We start from the raw sequence: 24921 nt of genomic DNA, 5'->3' as shown, positions 1-24921 counted from the left end.
ACCCCTTTGGGGATCGAACGACCCTTTCACAGGGGTCGCCTAAGACCATGGGAAAACACATATATAATTACATACTGGTTTTGTGATTAATCACTATGCTTTAATTATGTTCAATTTGAAACAATGAAAGTACATCCTGCATATCAGATATTTACATTACAATTCATAACAGTAGCCAAATTACAGTTATGAAGTAACAACAAAAATAATTTTATGGTTGGGGGTCACCACAACATGAGGAACTGTATTAAAGGGCCGCGGCAGTAGGAAGGTTGAGAACCACTGCTCTAAGGGTACAGGGTGAGAGGGGGAGTCTATCTTTAGTTTGTCTGAAAAGTGAGCAGAGCTTTGGCCATGGAAGTCTAGAAGAGACACAGGGCAGAATACCATCAGTGGGGGTAGCCACAGGGAAGCACCCCAAAAGGACGGTCATCCCATCCCTTCCTGGACACTAAGCATTCTTGGTAACCAGTCTCACTAAGCTGTTCTCCAACCCGGTCTTCCTTTTGTTGTCCAGCGATTCAGACTATTTTTAGCACAAAGCTCACTCCAACAATCCAGTGAATGTGAATATCACCATTGCTTAGCTTGTGCTAGGCATCATGGGAGGATACCAAAAATATAGATAGATAGATAGATAGATAGATAGATAGATAGATAGATAGATAGATAGATAATAGACAGATGATAGATAAGTAGATAGGGCATAACCCAGTCCACTTGGAGAGACGAGAGACATTTGAAATTAGGGGAGACACCAGCCAGCATTACCCTGAGTGCTGATGTGTGTTCCACAAACTGAGCCCTGGATGCTCCAGCGTAGAGGGCGAACCACCAAGTGTGCTGAGCCTTGGAGGGTGTGAGCCCCCAAGGCTGTTGAACATTTGGGGGAGTGCCAAACAGGGCATGTACGATCTAACACAGCCCAGTTCTCTATGCAGTCAATGTCCTTCCCCTGCCCCTGGGTCTGATCCCCCTGAACGCTCCTTATGGGCGGCTAGGATGAGGAGAGGAAGGAGGGTCAGGAAGAGCTGTCACGGGGCAGCATTCTGTTATGTCATTCACGACACTCACGGCAACTTACTCTGTTTGTGTATCTCCAGAGAGCAAGCTGGAAATGAGCATAGAACAGTGGCCGAGTACAAGAGAGTGTGTTGGGATCAAGAGGAGAGAGATGGGGTTGAATAAGGAGGGGCGGACACAAAGCCACTGTGAGACCTACCTTGAAGTGGCGGGCTGCAGAAAGGCCCCATGGGCTGCAGAAAGGCTCTGCGGGCTGCAGACAGGCCTCCCAGGCTCAGGTCAGAAGTAGGAGCGTGATGAGAACAAGTGGTGTTCAAGGAAGCCTCCTGGACGGGAGATAATGGAGACAGGAGGAGACTGGAAGGAAAGGAACTTTGTGGTAAGAGCATTGCAGTTATTCAAGCCAGAGAGGGTGAGGAGCAGATGATGGGGTAGCAAACCTGGAGAAGAAGGAATGAGAGGCTTTTAAAAGATTGAATAATACCTAGTGCACGTGGGGAGGCATGGGTGGTGAAGCCGGGAGGGCTCGGAGGAGAGTTGGGGCCATAGTCAAGGACCCTCGCAGTCCTTCTGCCACAGGAATCCTGTTAGGAGGCATCCGGTGATGGGGGGTGGGGAGGGTGGAGGCACAGACCGGTATAGAGACTTGGGAAAAAGAGAAAGTTATTGCTTTATTGGTGCTGCTGGAAAACATATAACACTAGCCACGTTCTCTGGAAACGGTTGCAGTTTGACTGCTCGCATCTTCTTTATATTTTAGCAGCAAGACTTTCTCCCTGGGCCTCAGATTGGAGATGCTATTGCTGAAGCATCGAATGGGTTGGAACCTAAAACTCTCTGGGTTCTTTTTTGACTTCCGGTAGCAGCAACCCCGTGGAACACCCACTCCTTGGAACCTGCTTGCTTGATTTCTGAAACATTAAACTTCCACCTTCTCCTTCCTCTCTGATCTTCCTTCTGAGTTTCAGTTTCTGATTCTCTTTCATGTTTTCCAGTTTTACCCGGGCACTGACGGCGCCCTAACCTGCCTTCCAGCTTACCTCCTCTCTTCACTGGTCGGTGGGGGGTCTCCATTCAGATGCCCTCCCCTCGTACTTGGCTATCACTCTCCGCCCAGGGAGTTCCTGCTAACTCCTGTCTTCCTCCGGGCCAGATCCCTCGTCCCATTAATATAGGGATGGGGAACCTCTTTTCTGCCAGGGGCCATTTGGATATTTATAACATCATTCTTGGGTCATAAAAACTTACCAACTTAAAAATTAGCCCGCTATATTTGATCAATCATGTAATTTACTCACCCCTAATGCCTTGGCAGGGCCAGACCAAATGATTTCGAAGGCCTTATACGGCCCGCGGGCTGGACGTTCCCCACGCCTGCATTAATATGAATAATCTCATTTTTCTCTGCGGTACAGGGAGGAAATTCTGAGATATTCTGATAGATTCAAGTCCTTCCCTCTGTAGTTTCGATCAGTCACCAATGCTGACTCTTCCTTCAGCAGGTCTCTTGCTTCCAGGTCTTCAACCCTACTCTTCTTGCCCTCACCCCAGCCCAGAGTCTCACCACCTTATAGCAAGGCAACACCACAGCCTAGAGCCACTGTACAGTGGGGGTGGTTCAAAATAGGGCCAGGCGGAGTCCTGGGGTTCTGTACAGGCCCCCAGGGGAAAGACTGCAGGAGTGACAAGTATCTACCTCTGAAAACTCTACCTTTTTCCATTTTATATATTGGGTATGCACTTGATGAAAGGGATCCACAACCTGAAAACACTTCCACTTATATGCATATATGCATACCCCGTGGGCAGACAATCGTGCGGGAAAGACCTGCGGACAGGTCAGGCGTGGGGTAGAGGGGGTCAATGGGGGGTAAAAGGGGAACATCTGTAATACTTTCAACAACATACATGTTTAAAAAGCCCTCTGTTAATGTGGAAAAGCATAGCTTTTGATTCCTGAACTTCCACTTAAGTATTTGTGACATTTGCCAGGTTGTTGTTATTATCCCAAATATAATAATAGATATTATTATATATCTCAAATGTTATATATACATATATCCTCATGAATATAATAATAGTAATAGCCAGACTGGAACTTATGGTGCCTCCAGAGATGCGACTGCTCCATCTGAAATAGCCATGTCATCCCCCTTTAAGACTCCAGTGGGACTTACCATCTGACGGCCTTATTTGTGTGTCGTTGTCGGGTCTCCCCACTAGAACGCAAGCCCCATGGAAACAGGGGCTTGTCTCCCTTGTTCACTGCTGGCTCCTCAGGATCTAGTACAGTTCCCCCCACATCATACAGACGCTATAAGCATTTGCATCAATAGAGGAATCATTCAATTCAAGGAGCTTAATAAAAGGTGGTGTTTATTCTTCCCTCTCTTTCCAAAGTCTGCCCCACATCCAACTGAGCATATGCAGTGTGAGACTGGTTCTGCTAAAAATGTTGATTGAATGATATTTTTCTCTGTTCCAAACCTCCAAAGGTTCCTTTTAATAATTCAAGTGTTTTCATAGCCATGACCCTCTTTCGTAATTCAACTTTCCAGCTGAAATTCACCTTTATTTGTCTGTGTAAACATCATGATTTTGCTCATTCTTTGTACATTGTCTTTCCTCTGCCAGGAAAGCCCTCACCTTCCATTATGCCTACACGAATGCTATTATCCCATCAAGCCAGCATTTCCAATGCATGTTCTGAAGGTACCATATGGTTCTGTCAGATGCCAAGCCCCAGATCTTCTGACTTCTGTTCTTGTGCTCTTTCCACTAATGTTTGCCAGAGTGCACTCTGAGAAATCCAGGGACCACATAAGGAGAAACAAAATCCATATGAAAAATCCAGCCACGTAAAACAGTAGAAGTGAATTAATTGTGCAGGACTTCTCGGGGCTCTTAAAATGCTAATATATGTTGTAAATTGGGTTATCGAATGTGTGTTTCCCAGATTTGCTTGACCAAAGAGCCTCGTCTTCAAGGAGCATCTTCCGGGTTTGGCATTCCGTGAAATAAACTTTGGAAAGTGCTGCTGTAATGTTATCTGAAATTCACCTCTGGCAAAACTGATTACTCCAGGGCACTTTGACCCACTCCTCTGAACTTGTCTGTAACCTTTGTGGTTTATGTTGTCCCTCGGCACCGCTGTTTGTGTAGCAATTTACTTATTTTCTTTGTGTACCTTATCTCCACAACCTGACCAGAAGTTCTTAGAGAGACCGAGCCCCTTGAGCCTAGCACATGAGCTGTGCAGAGCTGGTGGTCAAACAAGGCCCACTCAGTAAATGAATGGGGCTTTCCTACTATTTGCATTTTCCCAGCACTTTCATGATAGCTCCTTGCCAATGACCTTGGGAGTGTCGGCCAGTAACCTCTCTCCTTCTATGGCTCCATGGTTTACCAGTTCATGCAGGACGCTCAGAATGGTTTTTATTTTTAGGACAGATATACATCTGTCCTCTGAAATTCTTTCCTTGCTCTCATTAGAAAGACTTACCTGCAGTTTATTTTCTATAGATGTTATCGCTCCTGCCCCACCTCCAGCTTCCTGTTGCCCTGGGAAACCTGGGTATTCAGGCAGGGCTTTAAAGATACAGACATAAACTTTCTCATCAGCCATGCCAAAGGCTGAGTGGCAGACTTTTTGTCTGCCTGGTGCAAGAAAATATTTTATTCATTTCCTGGGATTTTGAAAGCTACAGAATCAACAGTAATGCAAGCCCAATGACATTTGAAAGGGATTTTGTTCTAAGTGTCTTGAAAAGGTTCTGTTTGATCCTGTGACTTTTGTTGGCACCCACAGCCATAAAAAATTTAATTGTCTTGAAATTTTAATACAAGTTTCTAACCCGGGGTCTGTAGGGGTCTGGAAGTATCTATAATAAAGAGGATGGAAATGACTTAGGTGTGTATTGATAAGCCAGGCATGATAGTCATTTAATCTTTGTACGTTTCATTGCAGTCTTGCGGCAACATCTACAAGGGCCTTGCTCAGACCGGTGCCTGGGGCTGTTTTGATGAATTTAATCGAATCTCCGTGGAGGTCCTGTCGGTGGTGGCAGTACAGGTAAGGGGGCCAGAAGTTGCTGGAAGCCTCATGGTTTCCGTGCTGAGCACTGCACTGTGGAAGTCTGCATCCTCTTGTTCTCAACCTCTCCTCCTCCTCCCCTTCCCCGTCTCCCTCCCACCTTGCATTTCATGCCCCTTCCTCCACCCTCTAAATCTCAATTGGGCCTGAGAGCAGGACATGGAACCCTGCAGGTCCCTACCGAGGTGGACCCATTTATGCTGTGGGACTCCATGTCCTCCTCGGTACAGTGGGACCAAAGGACAGCCAGCTCACCGGCTGCCCAGGTGAGGAAAGGGGCCCTCGACAGCGGATCCAGCTCCTTGGAAAGGGCGTCGGCTTTGGGAGTGGTCAGGCCAGGGCTTAGCTCCGCTCTGTGTTTCCTGGCTGGAGTCTGGCGAGTTGCTCCCTCTCAGCCCAGTTCACTTACTGACGTGTAAGTGAGGGTTGCGGAGTGACTGTCACTGGGTGAAGGAAGTCATGTTCTGGTCGGGTTTTATGGAAGCGTGCTCCTCGCCTTTCAAATCACCCAGAAAGCTCTTCCTGAACCTGCACTCGAGGCAGGGAAGGGTCCCATGTTATAGGGACCAGAACATGGGTTCCTGAGACATACGTGAGCATGCGTTAGTGCACTAAGTGGCTTGAATCCTGACTCACACGAGGGGATAGGAGTGCTAGACGCGCCATCTGGGAGCCATCTGGGAGCCAGGCCGTAAAGGATGGAGAGGATCTGAACCTGGGTAAGGACCTCATAGGCAGCGGAGCATCAGAAGTGGGGGGGAAGAGGGGTGACGTGCACACACCTTTGCTGAAAGTCTGTTCTGTACCAGGTACTTGTCATGTATCATCTCCTAATATGTCTTATGTTCTCACACCAGCCCTGTGAGCCACTATTACCCGCCTATGTAGACAGACAGGGAGGGTCTCAAAAATGTCTACACACTTTAATAGCTGATAGCTCAACTTTGAAAAGGAAATGTATTTTAATAAACACTGCCTTTATAATTATTCAAATTGTGTGTGTACATTTTGGGGGCAATATATATATATATATATATATATATATAGAGAGAGAGAGAGAGAGAGAGAGAGAGAGAGAGAGAGAGACATGTGGTGTGTGTGTGTGTATGTGTATATATATATATATATATATATATATATATCAACACTAATAAAAGAAAAATGGTAATTGGCGTACGACGATACCCTTTTCATTGGCTAATCAGGGCTATATGCAAATTAACTGCCAACTAAGATTGGCAGTTAACTGTCAACAAGATGGCAGTTAATTTGCATATGTAGGCACAATGCAGGGAGGCAAAAGGGAAAGCAGGAAGAAGCCCCCTGACACTGACAGTGATCAGAAACCCAGGGGGGAGCTAAGAGCTGGGGGGCAGGGCAAAGGCGGCCCTGGGGCCGTCTTTGCCCTGCCCCCCAGCCATGATCAGAGAATCAGGTGCCTTTTCCGCCCTGGCCAGTGATAGCAGGAAGTAGGGGTGGAGCCAGCGATGGGAGCTGGGCACGGTCGAAGCTGGCAGTCCCAGGAGCTAGGGGTCCCTTGCCTGGGCCTAAAGTGAAGCCCACGATCGCGGGGCCACTGCAGCTGTGGGTCCCCGCTGCCCGGGCCGGATGCCTCAGCCAGAGGCATCCTGCAGGGGCAGGGGCGGAGCCCGCGCAATCGCGGCGCCCCCCCGCTGCCACTGCAGGTCCCCGCTGCCCGGGTCAGACGCCTAGGCCAGAGGCGTCAGGCCTGGGCAAGGGGCCAATCCTGCGATTGGAGGGTGATGGGAGTCAACGCCTGAGGGCTCCCAGTATGTGAGAGGGGGCAGGCTGGGCTGAGGGACACTCCCCCACACACACCCAGTACACGAATTTCGTGCACCGGGCCCCTAGTATATATATATATATATATATATATATAATTTAAACCCGTCCACACTGAGCAGGTACAGGTCTGGGCACAGAGCTAGTGTACAGGAGGTAAAATAAGAACATGTTTACTGGTAAACAGGCAGGTTCCAACCAAATAGTAGGCAGATCTTGATGCCAGGATGTGCACTCTGTCTTCTTCAATGGGCAGCAGGGACCCCTGCAGATGCTGGAAGGGACAGTAGCCCCTGCCTGGCCATGGTTCTGAGGAGGCGGGCAGTGGGAGAACAGTGGCTGCCCCCAGTCAGAGCTTAATAACAGCTGCAAAGGCCTGAGCAGGCGCCTGACAGCCTCCCCAACGGCCCCCCAGTCCCTAGAGAGACGCACCTGTTCCCGAGCTCCCCCTGTGAGCGGAGTCCCCCCATTGCCCACCAGGGGAGCTGTGGTGGTAGAGCCCCACCCCTGTTGCTTCAACAGGCAAAGCTTGTGGAGGGACGCCGGGCAGTGGTAACCGCGAGGGGGTCTGGGAGCAGCCGCGTGCCTGGTGCTTCCAGTCCGTGCCCGCACACTTGGCGGTCAAAATGGTTTCTTTTCCTCTTATCGTTCGCTTTTATTACTAAAGCAATATGCAAACACTGCGGAAAGCAAACCGGACTCCGTGGTCCCCACAGGCCTTGTGTTGAATGTTCTCAGACAAAGAACAATGAAAAGTTTAGCCTAACTGACATTTTTCTTAGGCGAGTGTGCAGGGCTGAGGAAAAGGGCAGCAGAAGGGGTGGGGCCGAGGCTAAGGCAGCATCCTCCCCCCTCCAGCTGGCCTGGCAGGAGCCAGTCTCCATCCACACCCCCCACGCGGGCACCCTCTGCCCAGCACAATGTCCCTGCCACGGGCGGGCTGGACGTGGAGCCGCGTGTAGGTACGGGAGCAAACACAGGCAACTTACTCTAGGAGAGGAGAACTCACACCATCAGCTAATTACCCTGCTCACCCTCCCCGCCAGCTGCCTCTGGGAGCCCTCTGTGCTGGGGGGCTCTGCGGGGTCCCTTCCCTCTCCCCCCCACAACAGTGGTTTGTCTTCCCCGTGTCTTGCATTTGGCAGCCAGTTGGTAGTGTTCCCACTTGCTGATTCTTGTCCAGGCTGTTGTTGGTGAAGCTCCCACAAGGTGAAAACTGTCAGGCTCTTCTCTTATTCCCAGTGGGGACACACGGTTTGCCCTCCCTTGGGTCTGATCCATGCGAGTGAGGAGAGGAAGGAAGTCAACTAGCTGGCCTCACACTCTCGGCCTGAAACCCTCCCCTCCCTGGGTCACAGGAGCTGGCTGGCGCATCGGTTGGGGCTGGAGGTGGACTCTGGGAGTGCTTCCACTGCGACACCGGCGGATCCCACAATCAGGGCAGGTTCGCTTTCTCAGGAGCAAGTTGCTCAACATTTACCATCACCCCTCCTCCTTGTAGGAATGAAAGGTCGGTGTTGCCAGATCTTTTAAACTTTAAATAGAAGCTGAACATCTAAATTTTTATTTTTCAAAATGTCTAGATTTCAATAACTTGGCAACTTATTTAAACAAACAAACAAATAAAACCCAGAAAAAAAAATCCCTGAGCAGACAAACACATTAGCCAGCTGCATTCGCCTCTGCATGGGCACATCACAACTTAAAACCAGGGATGACACCCCTGGAAGGTCTCTGAATTTGGGGTGTCATCCATTTTGGAGTATAAGATGTGGAGTAAAAGAAGTAACATACACCTTTCTCGGAGTACTGATTCTAGGCCTAGAGTGGTTCTGAAAATCAGGAGATAAACATAGACTTTTCCCCACAGTGGACATTGGGGTTGAGGACCCGTAAGTATACCGTGTGCCTGGAGTTTTTCTCCCTGCATCTTCCACTGCAGGTATCTGGTGGCCGATGTCCACCTTTTCATTCCTGCCCACTATCCTCTGTCACTTCTGCCCACCTTGCTATGCACATCCTTCCTCGTTGCTTTGATGGTTCTCTGCACCCTCCCACAGGTTCCAGAGGGCACCTCCTGTTCTCACCAGCCAGGTCACAGCACTGTGACTGCCCTCATTTAAGTCCAGAACGACTCACCATGAGCACTTATACCCAGGGTGTCCCAGTGCAGCACTCGGCATGTGCCAAAGGACCAGCTCAGTGTGTCCTGCAAAGAGCCAGGGGAGGAGCAGGCCGTGGGAGTTGGCCCAGGACCAGCAGAGAGCCTGTGTTGGGCTCCAGAGTTTGTGTAAACAAGTTCCATGTACAATTGAAATTTTAAAAGAAACAGGTTAGCCTGGCTGGTGTTGCTCAGTGGTTGAGCATTGACCTCTGAACCAGGAGGTCACAGTTCAATTCCCGGTCAGGGCATATGCCTGGGTTGTGGGCTCAATAGCCAGTGTGGGGTGTGCAGGAGACAGCCAATCAATTATTCTCTCTCATCATTGATGCCTCTCTCTCTCTTTCCCTTCCTCTCTAAAAACAATAAAAATATATTTTAAAAAAAAAGAAACAGGCTAGTGTAGAGTGGGGTTAGCAAGGCAAGGGCATGGGGATGTGGTTATGTGTGTAGACTCTGATATCACACTGCGTGTGCAGTCCTGGCTCTGCCACTTACTAGCTATGTCACCTTAAGTAAGTACATGTCTCAAGTTCCATATCTGTGAAGGGGTTAATAATCATGCCTACTTGATGCCGTTGTAATAATTACTAAATGAATTGATGTGTAAAGCACTTAAATCAAAGCACTATAGACAGTAGGCACTTGATAAATGTTAGTCTCTCTTATGAGGAGGAGGAGGAGGAGGAGGAAGATAATAGTGGTGGTGGCTATGATGTTGGTGGTGATGATGGTGGTGATGATGGTGATGGTGGTGATGACCATGGTGGTGGGGATGATGATGGTGGTAATGATGATGGTGATGGTGCTGCTGCTGATGATGATGATAGTGACGGTGATGTTATGATGACAATCGTGGTTATTATGGTGGTGGTGGTGGTGGTGGTGGTGGTTGTGATGATGTTAGTGGTGATGATGATGATGGTGCTGGTGGTGATGATGATGATGATATCATTATTACATGAACACTGTCGTAAATGGGTTGAAAGGGAGTAGAAGGCTATGACACAATAGGGCAGAGACTGAGGTCCACACTCTGTTCTCACCAGTATTCTCTGCGCCCTTCATTCCTTCTCTACTGGCTCAGCCTCAGCCATCTTACCAAACTCAACAGTTTCCCAAGGCATGAGGCAAAGCCCAACATTCATCGTCCCTAATGGATAACAGACACTGTGAATTTGCCTAATTTTGAAACTGTCCAACATGAGATCAGTAATGGGTCCTCCAAGATCAGTTCCTTTTTGCTTCCGGAATTAAATGAAATAAGTCCAACCTGGAGCTCTCCCCCCCAGTCTAGGACACTCCCATAGGAGACACTCAAGAAAGTGGTCTGGCCACAGCCCGGGAAAATCTGAGGTGGTCACATTTAAAATCACACCCCATCCAAGGAGAAAATTGCTCTTAATTCTTCACACGGTCGTCCGAGCTGGCATATTGGTGCAGAAGCCGCACCGGCTGTGCCACTGTCTCCCTTGCCATCCCTCCCCTTCCCTGCCTCTCCTGCCCCGCTCCCTGCCTGTATGTGCTCCTCTTCTCCTAACGTCTACAAAAGTGAGTGCTTCAGTGTCCTTATAGTTCAGTGATGGCGAACCTATGACACGCGTGTCAGAGGTGACACACGAATTCATTTTTTGGTTGATTTTTCTTTGTTAAATGGCATTTAAATATATAAAATAAATATCAGAAATATAAGTCTTTGTTTTACTATGGTTGCAAATATCAAAAAATTTCTATATGTGACACGGCACCAGAGTTAAGTTAGGGTTTTTCAAAATGCTGACACGCCGAGCTCAAAAGGTTCGCCATCACTGTCATAGGTGGACATCTTCATGTCTCTGTCAGATTGTAAGTGGAATTGCATATCCATTAGGAAAAAGTGTGGCAATTCCAAGAGCAATTACTCTGCTGTTTTTTTAAATATATATAATCTATTACAGTACTTTTTTCATAATTATGCTATTATCTGAGCCCGAGGGACATGTGCCACAGGGCACACTCCACCACCCCGTACCTCCAGCTCCTAGTTCCCTCCACATTCTCTGGCCAGGCATCCCTGCCACTCCTCCCTTGCAAGGCAGGAAGCAGCTAGAAGCAACAGGTCAGTCAGCAAGGACTGGAGAGCCACCAGAGCAATATTCCCAGCTCTCAAGGTGCTGAGCTAATGCTATGCTCTCAGAACCAAGGGACTTCCCATCAATACCTTTCATGGAGGAGCTTAGGTCTAAGATAAAAGCACAGAAATATAAAAACTGTAAAAGTGAGGAGTGGGCTGCCCTTCCTGAAGGCAGCAGTCTCCAATCTGCCACCGCAGATGGAAGTGTGGAGTGAGCCAATCAGGATTTCAGTAGCACGTGGCATTTGAGAGCAAAGGCTGGAAGAGAGAATGACCACAGGGACCACAGATTGGCCACTTGCCTAGAATGAAGGGGCAGAGTAGAGGGAGTGAAGACCCGGCTGGGGGTGCATGCCGCAAAGCTAGCTGATACCTCCTCACCACGCATCGCCTCAGAGAGCTAAATGACTGTGATACTCTGTGAGCACATCTGAAGCAGGGCCTCACCTGGGTGGAAGCACACAGGGGCAGAACCCTTTCTGATCACCGACTTCTAGTCTTTGGAGGGAAAGATACTAGTTATAAGATACCCAAATCAAGTCCCTATGGTCAGACACGCGGCTTTTTAAAAAATATATATATTTTTTATTGATTTTTTCCAGAGAGGAAGGGAGAGGGATAGAGAATTAGAAGCATCGATGAGAGAGAAACATCGATCAGCTGCCTCCTGCATACCCCCCACTGGGGATGTGCCTGCAACCAAGGTACATGCCCTTGACTGGAATCGAACCCGGGACCCTTGAGTCCGCAGGCTGACGCTCTATCCACTGAGCCAAACCAGTCAGGGCCACACGCGGCTTTTACAAATAACAAGACTGACCGCTGAAATCAGAGCTGGCCTGCAATGTAGAGAAGTGGAAACCTAGTCATATATCTGAAATATAAGGCAAAAAGCAAGTCCCATTAGAGAGGTGCAGCTAAAGGCACAGCAGCTGGAAAGAGAGAGTGAGCCCATCTGGTCAGGGGCAGTGGTGGGTCATGAACTTGGTATGCAGCATGTGGTCCAGTGGCAAGGACACTGCCTTGGCCACCAGATGTGCTGAGAGTGGACAGTCAGATGGTGTCACTAGCCTCGTGCTACTCAAGCTGTGGGCCAGCCATGTCAGCACCCCAGAAACCTGTTGGAAATGCAGTCTCACCACCACCCCACACCTGCTGAAATAGAATCTGAATTTTCCCAAGATCCCAATGACTCACACACATGGACTCATAATAACGCCGGGACCTGCTGCTCCGCACAGTAATCTCGACCCTGGGTGCCCCTCAGCACGGCCTGGGCAAGCCTGGAAAGCAGTGACGCACAATGCAGTCTCCACCACCAAGGTCCTGATTGGATTGTCTGTGGCAGGACCTGGGCATCAAGTTTTACTTAAAGAAACTTCCCACGTGGTTCCCACGTTCAGCAAATGTTGAGAACCAGAGCTGAGAGGGAGACTGTGAAGTAAGGAGCACATCTTGAGGACTGTGGAGCTTGGGTTCACATCAGACCCACACGATGGAGCCTGGCTGGTGCAGGCCAGTGGCTGCAGAGACAAGTCTGTCCATGGCAGGCCGGCAGAGGGGATGGAGGGCTCAGGCTCACCTGAGAGAGGGAGGGGTCGTCCTGTGGCTATGAATGGGGACACCTGAGCAGCAGTGGGTACAAGTAGAAATCCAAGAATTGACTTGACCTTTTGCTTGGACCAGAATCCCCTGGGGGGCTTGTTAAACTACACCTGATTGGATATCACCCCCAGAATTCTAGGGCGGGGCCAAGAATTTGCGTGGGAATTTGGTTGGACCCGAGACACCAGTGTGGAATGGTGCATAAGTCACGTGCATCTTCTTGGCCCCAGTGTCCTCATGGGTAAACGTTTGGTCCAGGGTTTCTCAGCTTCCGCACTATGAATGTCTTGGGCCTGGTAATTCTCTGTCGTAAGGATCTGTCCGTGCATGGTATGTTTAGCAGCATCCCTGGCCCCTGCCCACGAGCTGCCAGTACTTCCTCCCCCCCAGCTGTGGCAACAAAAATATCTCAAGTCTCGGCCAAATGTTCCCTTGGGAGGGCAGGTGCGAAATCACCCCATTGAGGACACTCATTTCTACTTTTTTGTTTGTTTAATGGGTGCTAAAAGCACCTTTTCTTATTTTGTGGAAACTTATGCCTCTAGATTATAACAAACATGAGTATTTTCCGAACAAAACAATTCCTCTGAAAATGTATATGCAGGGGTGGGCAGACGTAGGGTTACAGTTGTTCACATGGAAGAAGACATGCAGGCTATGACTATGACAACAGCTCTATTCATTCTGTGTTCTATGTACTCTCCACTGTAAGCCTACTTTTGCCCGCCCTGTGTTTGATGGCGCGCTGGGCTCTGGTAGAAGGTGTTTGGGGACGTGGTGCCAGATTGCTTGGTTTTTAACTCAGGCTGCCCCGCTTACCACTGTTAGACATCTGGCAAATTCATTTTCTTCTTTTAACTTTTCATTTTGAAAAAATTTTTAAATTCTAGAAAAGTTGCAAAAATAGTATAGTTTCCAAATATCCCTCCCTGAGCCTCCCCTCTGTCAACATCGTATATAATATAATGCAGTCTCTTAACTGCCTTCTGCCTCAGTTTCCTCATCTATGAAACTAGGACCCAGCCAGCTCAGACAGCTGTGAAGAGGACTGAATGGGATAATTCCCCTAAAATACGCAGAATAGCACCTGGAACATATCAAGCGCTCAGCAAATGTCAGTTATTATTTGTTGTTATTCCCTGTGGCGTTAAAATCTCCCCAAATGGTGAGCGGTTAGTGGAGAAACAGACCCCGTGAGTAAGGAGTGGACCTCGCAGCCCTATATGCCAGTCTGTGCCTACCTGTGTGTGTGCCTCCACCTGCTGAGCCTGCAGTGTAACCCACACACCCGCCCACCTGCTCTTCCCGTGGCATCTGGAGGGACGTCCTGGATCCTGAGCTCTGCTACCTTCCGGTGGCTTGTCCCGGGACCCCAGTTGCTGTGACTGTGTGAGGCGATGCCCCAGAGCTCTCCTGTCCTGCAGAAGCCTGGTGAACAGAGCCTGGCATTGGTACCAATGGGCAACGCATCCTGCAGTCTGTTCAACACTCTTCTCAAGGGCCTACAGAATTTACACAGGAGCACAGACCTCCAGTCCTACAATCGTCCATTCTCCCTGAGCTTGAGGATTCTGGGCCCTGGTGTTGCCGGAGGGAATGTTATCAGAGGGAACAGCAGAAAAGGTCTGGCTGTGGCTCACTTTTGCCTCCAGCCAGGGGTATCAGAGCACTTTGTAAATGGTAATTAAGCTCACCTCCCCAGCCAGAAAAAGTGGTGCTCAGTACTAGTATTAGTTTATGTTGTAGACGGGAGCCCTGGGGCCTAAGGAGAGAACCCGGCCTTTACAACTCACCTGGCTTGCAGGGTGGTGGGAGGCTGTGTGGCAGGGCTCCTCCCCCTCCCCTCTGTCACACACACACACACACACACACACACACACACACACACACACACACACCTTAATCCTTAGACCAAGCCCAGAGGTTAGGTGCTGGAGTTCTCTCCATCACGCAGCGGCTAAGAGCCCCGGCTCCAGAATTCACTTGCCTGGTTCAAATCCAAACGTCACCACTTAGTAGCTGTGTCAGGTTGGGCAAACTACTGCACCTCTCAATATCTCCCTTTCATCATAGAGAAATGGGGATAATAGCATTGAAGTGCTCCCCTCCGGGAATATATCCTAAGAAACCCGAAGCAGCAGTCAGAAAGGACATATGCATCCCTATGTGCATAGCAGCACAATTTACCATAGCTACATTCTGGAAACAGCCCAAGTGCCCATCAGAAGATGAGTGGATTAAAAACCTGGTACATCTACACAATGGAATACTACACTGCTGTAAAAAAGCATGAACTCTTACCATTCGCAACTGCATGAAGGGATCCGGAGAGCATTATGCTAAGCGAAATAAGCCAGTCAGGGAAAGACAAGTATCACATGATCTCACTCATTTGTGGAATCTAATTAAAATAAACTGATGAACAAAATAGATCCAGAGACATAGAAGCATGGAACAGACTGATAAATCTCAGAGGGAAGGTTAGCGGCGAGGGAGAGATTAACCAAATAACTTACATGCATATGCTAATATGCATAACCCAGGGACGCAGACAATAGTGGGTGAAGACCTGGGGAGGGGTGGGAATGGAAAAAGTGGTCAATGGAGAGGGGAAGGGAGGACATCTGTAATGCTTTCAACAATAAAGATACTTTTAAAAAAATAAAAAATGTGTGCAAAACAAAACAAAAAAGGGACCATGCACAGAGAGTTAGACACCAGCTCACTGTGCCTCCCACCCTCCTATCACCGTGTTAGAAAAGAGGTGCGTGGCCACAGTTCCTTTAAACACATCCATACCCATCAGTAAGGGCCCGGGTTGAGGTCACTGGGCCTGTCCCTCAGGGAAAGGGCCCGCGTTGTGGTCACTGGGCCTGTCCCCCAGGGAAAGGGCCCGCGTTGTGGTCACTGGGCCTGTCCTCCAGTGAAAGGGACCACAAAACACGTGTCTGTGTTGGCAGTGGGTTCCCAGTTTTGGCTTCCACCCCAACACAGAAACCCAATTCGCACACTTGTCCATTGATTTGTTCACCAGGTGAAAAGCATTCAAGATGCAATTCGAGATAAGAAGGCGAAGTTCAACTTCCTTGGAGAGGAGATTAGCCTGAATCCCTCTGTGGGCATCTTCATCACCATGAACCCCGGCTACGCGGGCCGCACGGAGCTGCCCGAGAACCTGAAGGCTCTCTTCAGGTGAGCATCAGCCCGCCCCGCCTGAGTGCCCCAGTCAGAGGCTTCTGTTATTTCTTCTACTGGAGAGGAGTGACCTAGAGAGAGAGGAAATTTGGAATATATAGAAAAGTAGACTTTTTTTTAAAACCACCTTTAACGCCGTCCCCCGTAAAATGATTTTTGCTTGTGTTCTCTTTCCTTATATGCACTTTTTAAAGTCATATATTGTCGTCTACATGTGTTGTCTACACAGTTTTATATTGTTTTGTTTGTTCATTTCATAGTCTATTATAATCATATTGTAAATAGTTTCTTCTGGCAGATAATCTTAATAAATCTCATTTCATGACTGCATTTTACTCTATCAAGTACTTGGTCCACAATGAAATTAACTAGTCCCCCATAGTTACATATTAAGACGGTTTGTAACATTTAAAGTAAGTTTATGCATAATGTTGTAATACACATCTTTGTCAATGTCTTTTTTTCTATATGCATGATTATTTTCTTTGGCTAGCTTCCCAGAAGTAGAATCACTGAGTTAACAGGGAGGAACATTTTTTGAGGCTTTTGACACACATTGCCAAATTGCTTTAGAAAAAGAGAAGTGCCAAGTTACATCCCCAGTAGCGATGCATGAGAACACTTCTCTCATTTTACCTTTGCCAGTGATGGATATTGCCATGTTTTAGAATCTTCTTTATATTGATAAGAACACACACACATATTTCCTAGCAGGACCTGGAACCTCCATTCTTTGTTCAGACAAGAGAAGTCAGCCCAGCACAGAGGAAACTGAAAGATGCTTATGGCTTCTAGTTCCCACCGACTGAACCATTACCTGAGAGAGGTTGTGGGAGCTATGATAGAGGAATGCATCTTATCTCTGAACTGGGAGCCCAGTGCTCTCTGGGGATGTGAAGGCCCAGGAGGCCACTGAAAAGCCCCCTGTGTACTCAAGGCCCTCACTTGAGCTGCCCCAGTGGTGGCAATGCCTATGTGACAGGAGTGGTGTGGATACCTCCTCCTTGAGGCAGGTCCTACTTCAACCAGGAGCTTGATGGAATTTCAATAGGCTGCTAAGCTGGTGCCATAGGATACTGTGTTGTACAGTAAGAAAACAGATGAACTCAGCAAATTGCTCAGGGTAGTCACCCTCGTTACTAGGGTTGACTAGTAACGGGCAGAACCGGAGTTAGAACCCAGGTAGTCTGACTCCGGCCTCTCTGCTCTTCCCCATCCCAGTCCTATAATCACAGATAATCAGTGTAACCCTTTGGCATTCTTCCTGCCAATGTTTTGTGGGTAGAGAGTTCTTTTCCAAACTTGGGATCAGACATGTATAGTTTCATGTCCTGCCTCATTGGTCAATGTCTTCCCACGTCATTAAATAGTTTTTCTTTTACAGCGGTATCATGGCCACATTGCGTTCCACTGTGTGGATACATATTTAACCTTTTTCATGTGGCAAAATAATTTTGAGTTTCTAAGTATTTAGGTGCTCCTTTGAGTTTGATTGCGATGTAAATTAATTTAAAGAAAAATGTACTTGGAATGAAATGTTTTTGAAAATTTTGTAGCAGTGTAGGAAAAAAAATGCAATTAAAGAATGTAACAACCTTAGGCTCCCATTACACACCTAACAAATTAATTTAAAAATAAGTACTTTTAAAATAAAATGTTTCTAGAGGCAGAGGGGAAAAAAAATCAAAGTAAATTCTCCTATATGGACAAAAATCCCCTCTGTATCCTCCTGTGTCCCATTTTGTGACGAGGTGAGGTTAATAAGTGCTTACTTTAACCCTCAGCGTTCAATATTTATATTTGTATGCAGATAAGGACAAGATAAACCCTGAGTGTCTGGGCTTGGAAGAGACATACGTTCAGGATGAAAAACTAGAGAGATCTCAGTTCCCTGTAGACACTAAGAGAGGCTCAACTCCTCAACCTCAGCCCCTAATCGTTCTAGACCTCGCTCTTTACTAATCTGTGCCTTGTGAAAAGCACACTGGGCCCAAGTTACAGATGTGAGTTGAAGCCCCAACTCTGCCGCTGACTGCTAACTTCATTCATCAACTTGGGAAAGAGAGTTCACTTTCTTTATGCTCAGTCAACACAACTTTACATTGAAAGTCTTAGATGAAGTCATTGCTAAGGACTAAGTTTTTGCACTCACAGATGCCTCCTTCTGTGATCTCAGTCAGTGTGTCCTGCCCTGTAAACTCCCCTTTGAGTACGCGGTTGGCAACTCTCTCCGCCCTTGTCTCCCTGTGCACAGGCCCTGCGCCATGGTGGTTCCAGACTTTGAGCTGATCTGTGAAATCATGCTGGTGGCAGAAGGATTCCTTGAAGCCCGTTCATTAGCCAGAAAGTTCATCACCCTTTACCAGTTGTGCAAAGAGCTTCTCTCCAAACAGGTACATTCCCCAGTTCACTGAAAAAGTCAATCGTGTGTGATTGCCTTAGCTCTGGACGGATTCCAGGGCCAGTGTATCAGGGAAACGTAGAGCCTTCTCATAGAGCTGCTGTGCCCATAAGCACATTAAAAGCTCTGTAATTAAGATCTGTGTCCATTATCTTAGCCCAGCATTTAAAATAATTGACCACAGAACTCCCACTTTTAATTGAATGTGTGGCAGCATCTCATAGATCACCAGTGTCCCCTGAGAAGCACGCAGCAGCTGAGGGAAACCGGAGATGGAGAGAGTTAGGGAGGGAGAATCAGGCATTAAGGAGTCATGCTTCTCACCGCTGCTTGGCTGTAAATGTGGCTTCTGTCCAGGCAGATCCCCTAACAGAAATCACACCCTAAGACATGACCAAGAATGTCCGACATTTGTGCCTTGGATATGAATTTTTTGGTGGCAATCCAGTTTCCCTGGGCTGTTTCCAATGAGTTCCACTCCCTTTGGGGATCTCTTACTTGGATCACCTTTGTTGCCAAAACACAGGCTCTCTCAACCCTGCGATACCTGTCCAAGATGGATTTTTTAAAAACCTCTCCTAATTTCCTCACACTTCCCAGGCCCCTTGCTCATTGCATCCTCTCTCTAGGTTCTCTATCACCATTGACTTCCAGGCCAATGACTCACTTTCACGACTCCATCCCAAACCTCTCTTTTGAACTCTGACCCTGTGTATTCAATGGTCTATCCCACAGCTCCCCTGAGTGTCTAAAGAGCATCTACAGCCCTAACCGGTTTGGCTCAGCGGATAGAGCGTCGGCCTGCAGACGCAAGGGTCCCGGGTTTGATTCCGGTCAAGGGCATGTACCTTGGTTGCAGGCACATCCCCATAGGGGGCGTGCAAGAGGCAGCTGATAGATATTTCTCTCTCATCAATGTTTCTGGCTCTCTATCCCTCTCCCCTCCTCTCTGTAAAAAATAAAATATATTATTAAAAAAATAAAAGAAATTAAAAAAATACAGAGCATCTACAGGTCAGCATCTAAAGCTGATCTTCCTACTAGCCTCCACCCAAGCCTACTTCTCCTGCATTTCTTCCTTTCAGTAGCTTTATCCACTTGCTGCTTCTGGTTTCTTGGAAGTTATCCTTGACACTTTCCCCTACCTCAACCCTACGTCTAATCAGGAAGGAACTGTTTTTCATTCTACCCTCTGAAGAATGTCATTTTCTTTCTAAGACTTTAGTTCCAAGCACAGGTCTCTTGCTTAAATGTTTAGAGCCTCCCCTCTACTAGTTTCTCTAACTCTACTCCAGTCCCTTGAATTCATTCTTTAGCCACCAGCTAGAGTGGTCACTTAAAAATGTTCCTCAACCTTCTTAGAAAAAAAAGTCAATATACTTGTCACTTTCCACTGGAGACTTGCACAGAGCTGTCTTTTGCCTACTTCCACAGCCTCATTTCTCAGCCTTCTCTGAATTGTACTTACCGTACCTACAATGGTTTCCTTGAGTTTGGTGTGCAATGAAGACAAAGAACATGGTGGCCGTACCTGGGCTTAGGATCAGACTGCCCTGGAGAAACAATATTAAGACCTGAGGGAGTAGAATTCAGTCAAGCACCAATGAGAAAGAAGTACTAGTACAGTCAAGACCAGCAAGAATAGGATATCTACAGGTTCAGGGGAGGGGAAGCAGTCAATTTCAAGTATAGCCACCATGTCAGTTGCCTTCATGGCACACTGAATTGTGCTTTATGGTGTGTATCACAGCTCTAACTAAAAAACAATCTGCTATGAAGAAAGGAGCAGAGCCTGTACTTGAAACTAGGTCTGTCTCAGTTCAGATTCTGTGCTCTAAACTGCACACTCCACCACTTCCCCCACCACACTGCTCTGAAACGTGATGTCAGCAGTATGGTCCACTCTTCCACAGAGTCTGTTATCAGAACTTGTGACCAGTGGGTTCCATCTTTGACAAATATTTTTAATATTCAACATTGTATTAGTTTCAGGTGCACAGCACTGTAGGTTAGACATTTATGTAACTTGCAAAGTGATCCCCATGGTAAGTCTTGTACCCACCTAACACCATGTATGATTACAATATTATTAACTACTAGAGGCCTGGTGCATGAAATTCATGCACAGGTACGGCCCCTAGGCCTGGCCTGTGATCAGGGCCATCTTTCCCGGCTGCTGGCAGCTGGCCCCGCCCCCTGCCATCATCCACCCCCAGTTCCCTGTTTGCCATCGGGTGATCTGAGCCTGCTGGCCAGGGGGTGGGGGTGGAGGGACTGAGAGGTTGGCCGTTCCCGCCCGCTCGCCATACCCTAATGCCAGTCGCCCTCTGTGTGTGGGGTGACCAGTGTGATGGGGGCCTTGGCCTGGCACTGCCCACATCTGCCGCCAACCACCCCCGGTTCTCCATTCCCCATTGGGCGATTGGAGCCTGCTGGCCAGAGGACGGGACCAAGAGGTTGGCCAGCAGGCCCTGATTGGGCAATCAGGGCCTGCAGGCTAAGGACAGCTCCTGCGTTGAGCATCTGCCCCCTGGTGGTCAGTGCGCATCATAGCGACCAGTCGTTCCACTGTTTGGTCGATTTGCATATTACCCTTTTATTATATAAGATATTCTGTATTTTACATCCCCATGACTATTTTGTAACTGCCAATTTGTACTTTTTAAGCCCCTCATTTTTTTAACCCAGCTGCCAACATCCCACCCCCCTCCAATCTGGCAACTATAAGTTTGTTCTCCGTATCTATGAGTTTGCTTCTGTCTTGCCTGTTTATTTATTTTATTTTTTAGATTCCACATATAAGTGAAATCATATGGTATCTGTCTTGCTTTCTGACTTATTTCGCATAGCTTAGTACTCTCTAGGTCAGTGATGGCGAACCTGACACTTGTGTCAGAGGTGACACGCGAACTCATTTTTTTGGTTGATTTTTCTTTGTTAAATGGCATTTAAATATATAAAATAAATATCAAAAATATAAGTCTTTGTTTTATTATGGTTGTAAATATCAAAAAATTTCTGTATGTGACATGGCACCAGAGTTAAGTTAGGGTTTTTCAAAATGCTGACACGCTGAGCTCAAAAGGTTCGCCATCACTGCTCTAGGTCCATCTGAGATGTTGCAAATTGTATGTTTCATTCTTTTTTATAGCTGAGGAATATTCTATTGTATATCCATATCACTTTCTTTACCCATTCTTCTCTTGATTGGAGCATTTCATCCATTTACAATTAAAGTGATTATTGATAGGTATGTAGTTATTGCCATTTTATTAATTGCTTTCTGATTATTGTTTGTTTGTTTGTTTTAATTCTTTTTTGTTCCTTTCATATTTTCTTACTTTCTTCTCTTGCATGTTGATAAATTTCTATAGTGCTGTGTTTGGATTCCTTTCTCTTTATTTCTTGTAACACTGATTTGGTCGGGATGAACTCCTTCAGCTTTTTCTTATCTGAGAAGCTCTTTATATCTCCTCCTAATCTAAGTCACAGCCTTGCTGAGTAGAATAATCTTGGTTGTAAGTATTTACTTTTCATCACTTTGAATATTTCACAACAATCTCTTCTAGTTGGCAGAGTTTCTGTTGAAAAATCAGCTGACAGTCTTATGGAAGCTCCCTCGCAAGTAATTAACTGCTTTTCTCTTGTTGCTTTTAAGATTTTCTCTTTGTCTATCACTTTTGGCATTTTAATTATAATGTGTTTTGATGTGGGCCTCTTTGGGTTCATATTGCTTGGGACTCTCTATGCTTCCTGGGCTTGTAAGTTTATTTCCTTCTCCAGGTTAGAGAACTTTTCAGTCATTATTTCTTGAAATAGGCTTTCAATCCCTTGCTCTTTCTCTTCTCCTCTGGTACCTTTATGATGCAGATGTTGTTACACTTGATGTTGTCTTAGAGGTCCCTTAAGGTAACTTCATATTTTAAAGTTCTTTTTTCTTTTTTTCTGTTCCAGTTGGGTGTTTTTTGGAATCACTGATTTGATTCTCTGCTTCATCTGATCTACTATTGATTCCCTTTAATGTATTCTTATTTTAGTTACTGTATTCTTCATTTATAACTGTTTTTTATGGTTTCTATCTCCTTTTTTGTGTTTCCTATTTCTTTGTTAAAGTTCTCACTGTGTTCATCTATCTTTCCCTATGATCATTGAGCATCCTTATAACCAGTGTTTTGAACTCTGCATCTGGTAGATTGCTTGTCTCCCTTTTGTTTTTCTTTTTGGGAGTTTTTTATTCTTTAATTTGGGACATTTGTTTGTTTGTTTCTTCATTTTGTATGCCTCCCTCTATTTTTTTTTGTATTACGTATATCTGCTATGTCTCCCAGTCTTGGGAGAGTGGCCTTATATAGTAGGTGTCCTGTGGAAACCCAATGTCACAGTCTCTCTGTTCACCTGAGCTGGCTGCTCCAAGAGTGTCCCTTGTGTGTGGATTGTGTATGCTCTCCTGTTGTGGTTGAGCCTTGATTGCTATTGGCACATCAGTGGGTGGGATTGATCCTCTATAATTTAGTTGTGGTCATGGGAGGAGGCAAGTGCAGTGTTTACCATAGGGCATGTAAGCTCAGCCTCAACAGTTTCTAAGAGCTAATATGCTTGATGTACAAGGGGTAGCTGGATAGGTTTAGAAGTGGTTTAGCTTAATCTTCCTGACCCCCAGTTTTCTGTACATTCTGTGTCTGCTTTGTTGTCATCACAACTAGAAAAATAACTAATGCCAAACCAGTAACTAGGGTCCCAGGATCACCATCTCCTACTTCATTAATTCTTTGCTATGCCTCTGCCTTGGCCTCAAAATGACTGAATACTGATATGATATATGTAATTTTTCATACACTATCCTGAGAATATGGTGTGCTGCATCCCAGAAACTGGAGTCTAACAGTCTAACCCTTGCTGCCTTTCCTCAGGATCACTATGACTGGGGCCTGCGGGCCATCAAGTCTGTGCTGGTGGTGGCAGGATCTCTGAAGCGAGGAGACCCTGACAGGCCTGAAGACCAAGTCCTGATGCGCTCCCTGCGAGATTTCAACATCCCCAAGATAGTGACTGATGACATGCCAGTGTTCATGGGCCTAATCGGGGACCTCTTTCCCACCCTGGACGTCCCTCGGAGGAGAGACCTCAACTTTGAAGCTTTGGTTAGGAAGGCGGTCGTGGACCTGAAGCTCCAGGCTGAGGACAACTTTGTGCTCAAGGTACATGGGGTTTTCCCTCCCAAGAGTTGTCTCTTAATTGGACAATTGGTTACAATTCATTCTTAATCCAATGGGTTGCTTTAGTTGTGCAGATACTTATCTATTTTGTAATAACTCAGTTCATTTCAATAGTTCTTTATTGTGGCACCCACAATGTGAAATGTGTGGTGTGGAGAACAGTGAAAGACAGCCCTCACCATCAGGGAGTTCACGTGCAATGGGAGCAATAAGACACAGTCTGCTCTGCCATAGCACATGTTCCTTTTTTGGGAATTACTTCACATATAATTATAGAGGAAAGAGGTGATATAATGGGGAAGCCATGTGGGTTCACATACACTTCTCTGCTCTTGTAAATGTTTTGACATGATCAGGGGCAGGCTTTTTACAACTAAAGAACAAAATCTTAGGGTAGTAGGTAAAATAATACCCCCCCCCCCCCAGATATCTACATTCAAATCCCCACATGTGTGAATATGCTACGTTATATGGCAAAGGGGGATTGAGGTTGCAGGTAGAATTAGGTTTCTAATCATCTGACCTTGAGATGAGGAATGATCCTGGTTTACTGGGTGGCCCAATATAATCACAAGGGCCTTTATAAGGGAAAGAGTGATATAAGAGAATGAGTGTCAGAGTGATGCTGTGGGAGGAAGACTCAACTAGCCATTGCTGGCTTTGAGGATGGAGGAGGGACCATGAGCCAGGGAATGTGGGCAGCCTACGAAAGCTGGAAAAGGCAAAAAAAAACCAAACAAACAGATTCTACCCTAGAGCTTTCAGAAGGACCCAGCCCTGTACACACACTGATTAGAGCCAATGAGAACCATTTTGGACTTCTGACCCCCAGGACTATTAGATCATAAACTTGTGTTGTTTAAGCCTTTAAGCTTACAGTGATTTGTTGCAACAGCAATAGAAAATGAGTACATTTAGTCATAGATTTAGAGTTGAAAAAAAAGACCCTGAAACTTTAGTGTAAGTGTAACTAGTTTTATGGCCCTAGGAACTGTGGTGGTGTGTACTGTTTTCTAGGAAAGCTCGAGCAGGTAAAGACATTTCCCCACCTGTTAAAACAGTGCATTCACGAAGGCGGCTCCGTCTAGATCAGGCCTTTAGTTGTGATTAAAATGGTCTTTATTGGACGTCAGTATATCCATGATCTACCTGTTGAAAAAGAGAGGACAGGCCCCAGAATTAAGGCTTCAAAGAATTAATAGACATGAGGTAGGGTATAAGCTCTCTAGTGATTTCAATGTGCTAGCATTTTTATTGGAATTAGGAGGAATTGTTGAGTTTTTAAGGCTTGGGATACAAAATTCTATACAT

At 46.6% G+C, this 24921-nt stretch overlaps 1 protein-coding gene across 1 annotated transcript in view; it reads left to right on the top strand.

The window, feature by feature from the left end:
* Positions 1-24921, top strand: part of DNAH9 (dynein axonemal heavy chain 9) — a 343788-nt gene that overhangs the window by 111884 nt on the left and 206983 nt on the right. The window contains exons 28-31 of the mRNA XM_059668596.1: positions 4991-5095; positions 15833-15990; positions 18248-18386; positions 23305-23592. Of these exons, the coding sequence (XP_059524579.1) occupies positions 4991-5095; positions 15833-15990; positions 18248-18386; positions 23305-23592 (690 nt within the window). The remainder of the gene's footprint in view (positions 1-4990; positions 5096-15832; positions 15991-18247; positions 18387-23304; positions 23593-24921) is intronic.

This window comes from Myotis daubentonii, chromosome 16 (assembly GCF_963259705.1).
Source record: "Myotis daubentonii chromosome 16, mMyoDau2.1, whole genome shotgun sequence".
Classification (NCBI taxonomy): Eukaryota; Metazoa; Chordata; class Mammalia; order Chiroptera; family Vespertilionidae; genus Myotis; species Myotis daubentonii.
This window is presented reverse-complemented; position numbering and strand designations above follow the sequence as displayed.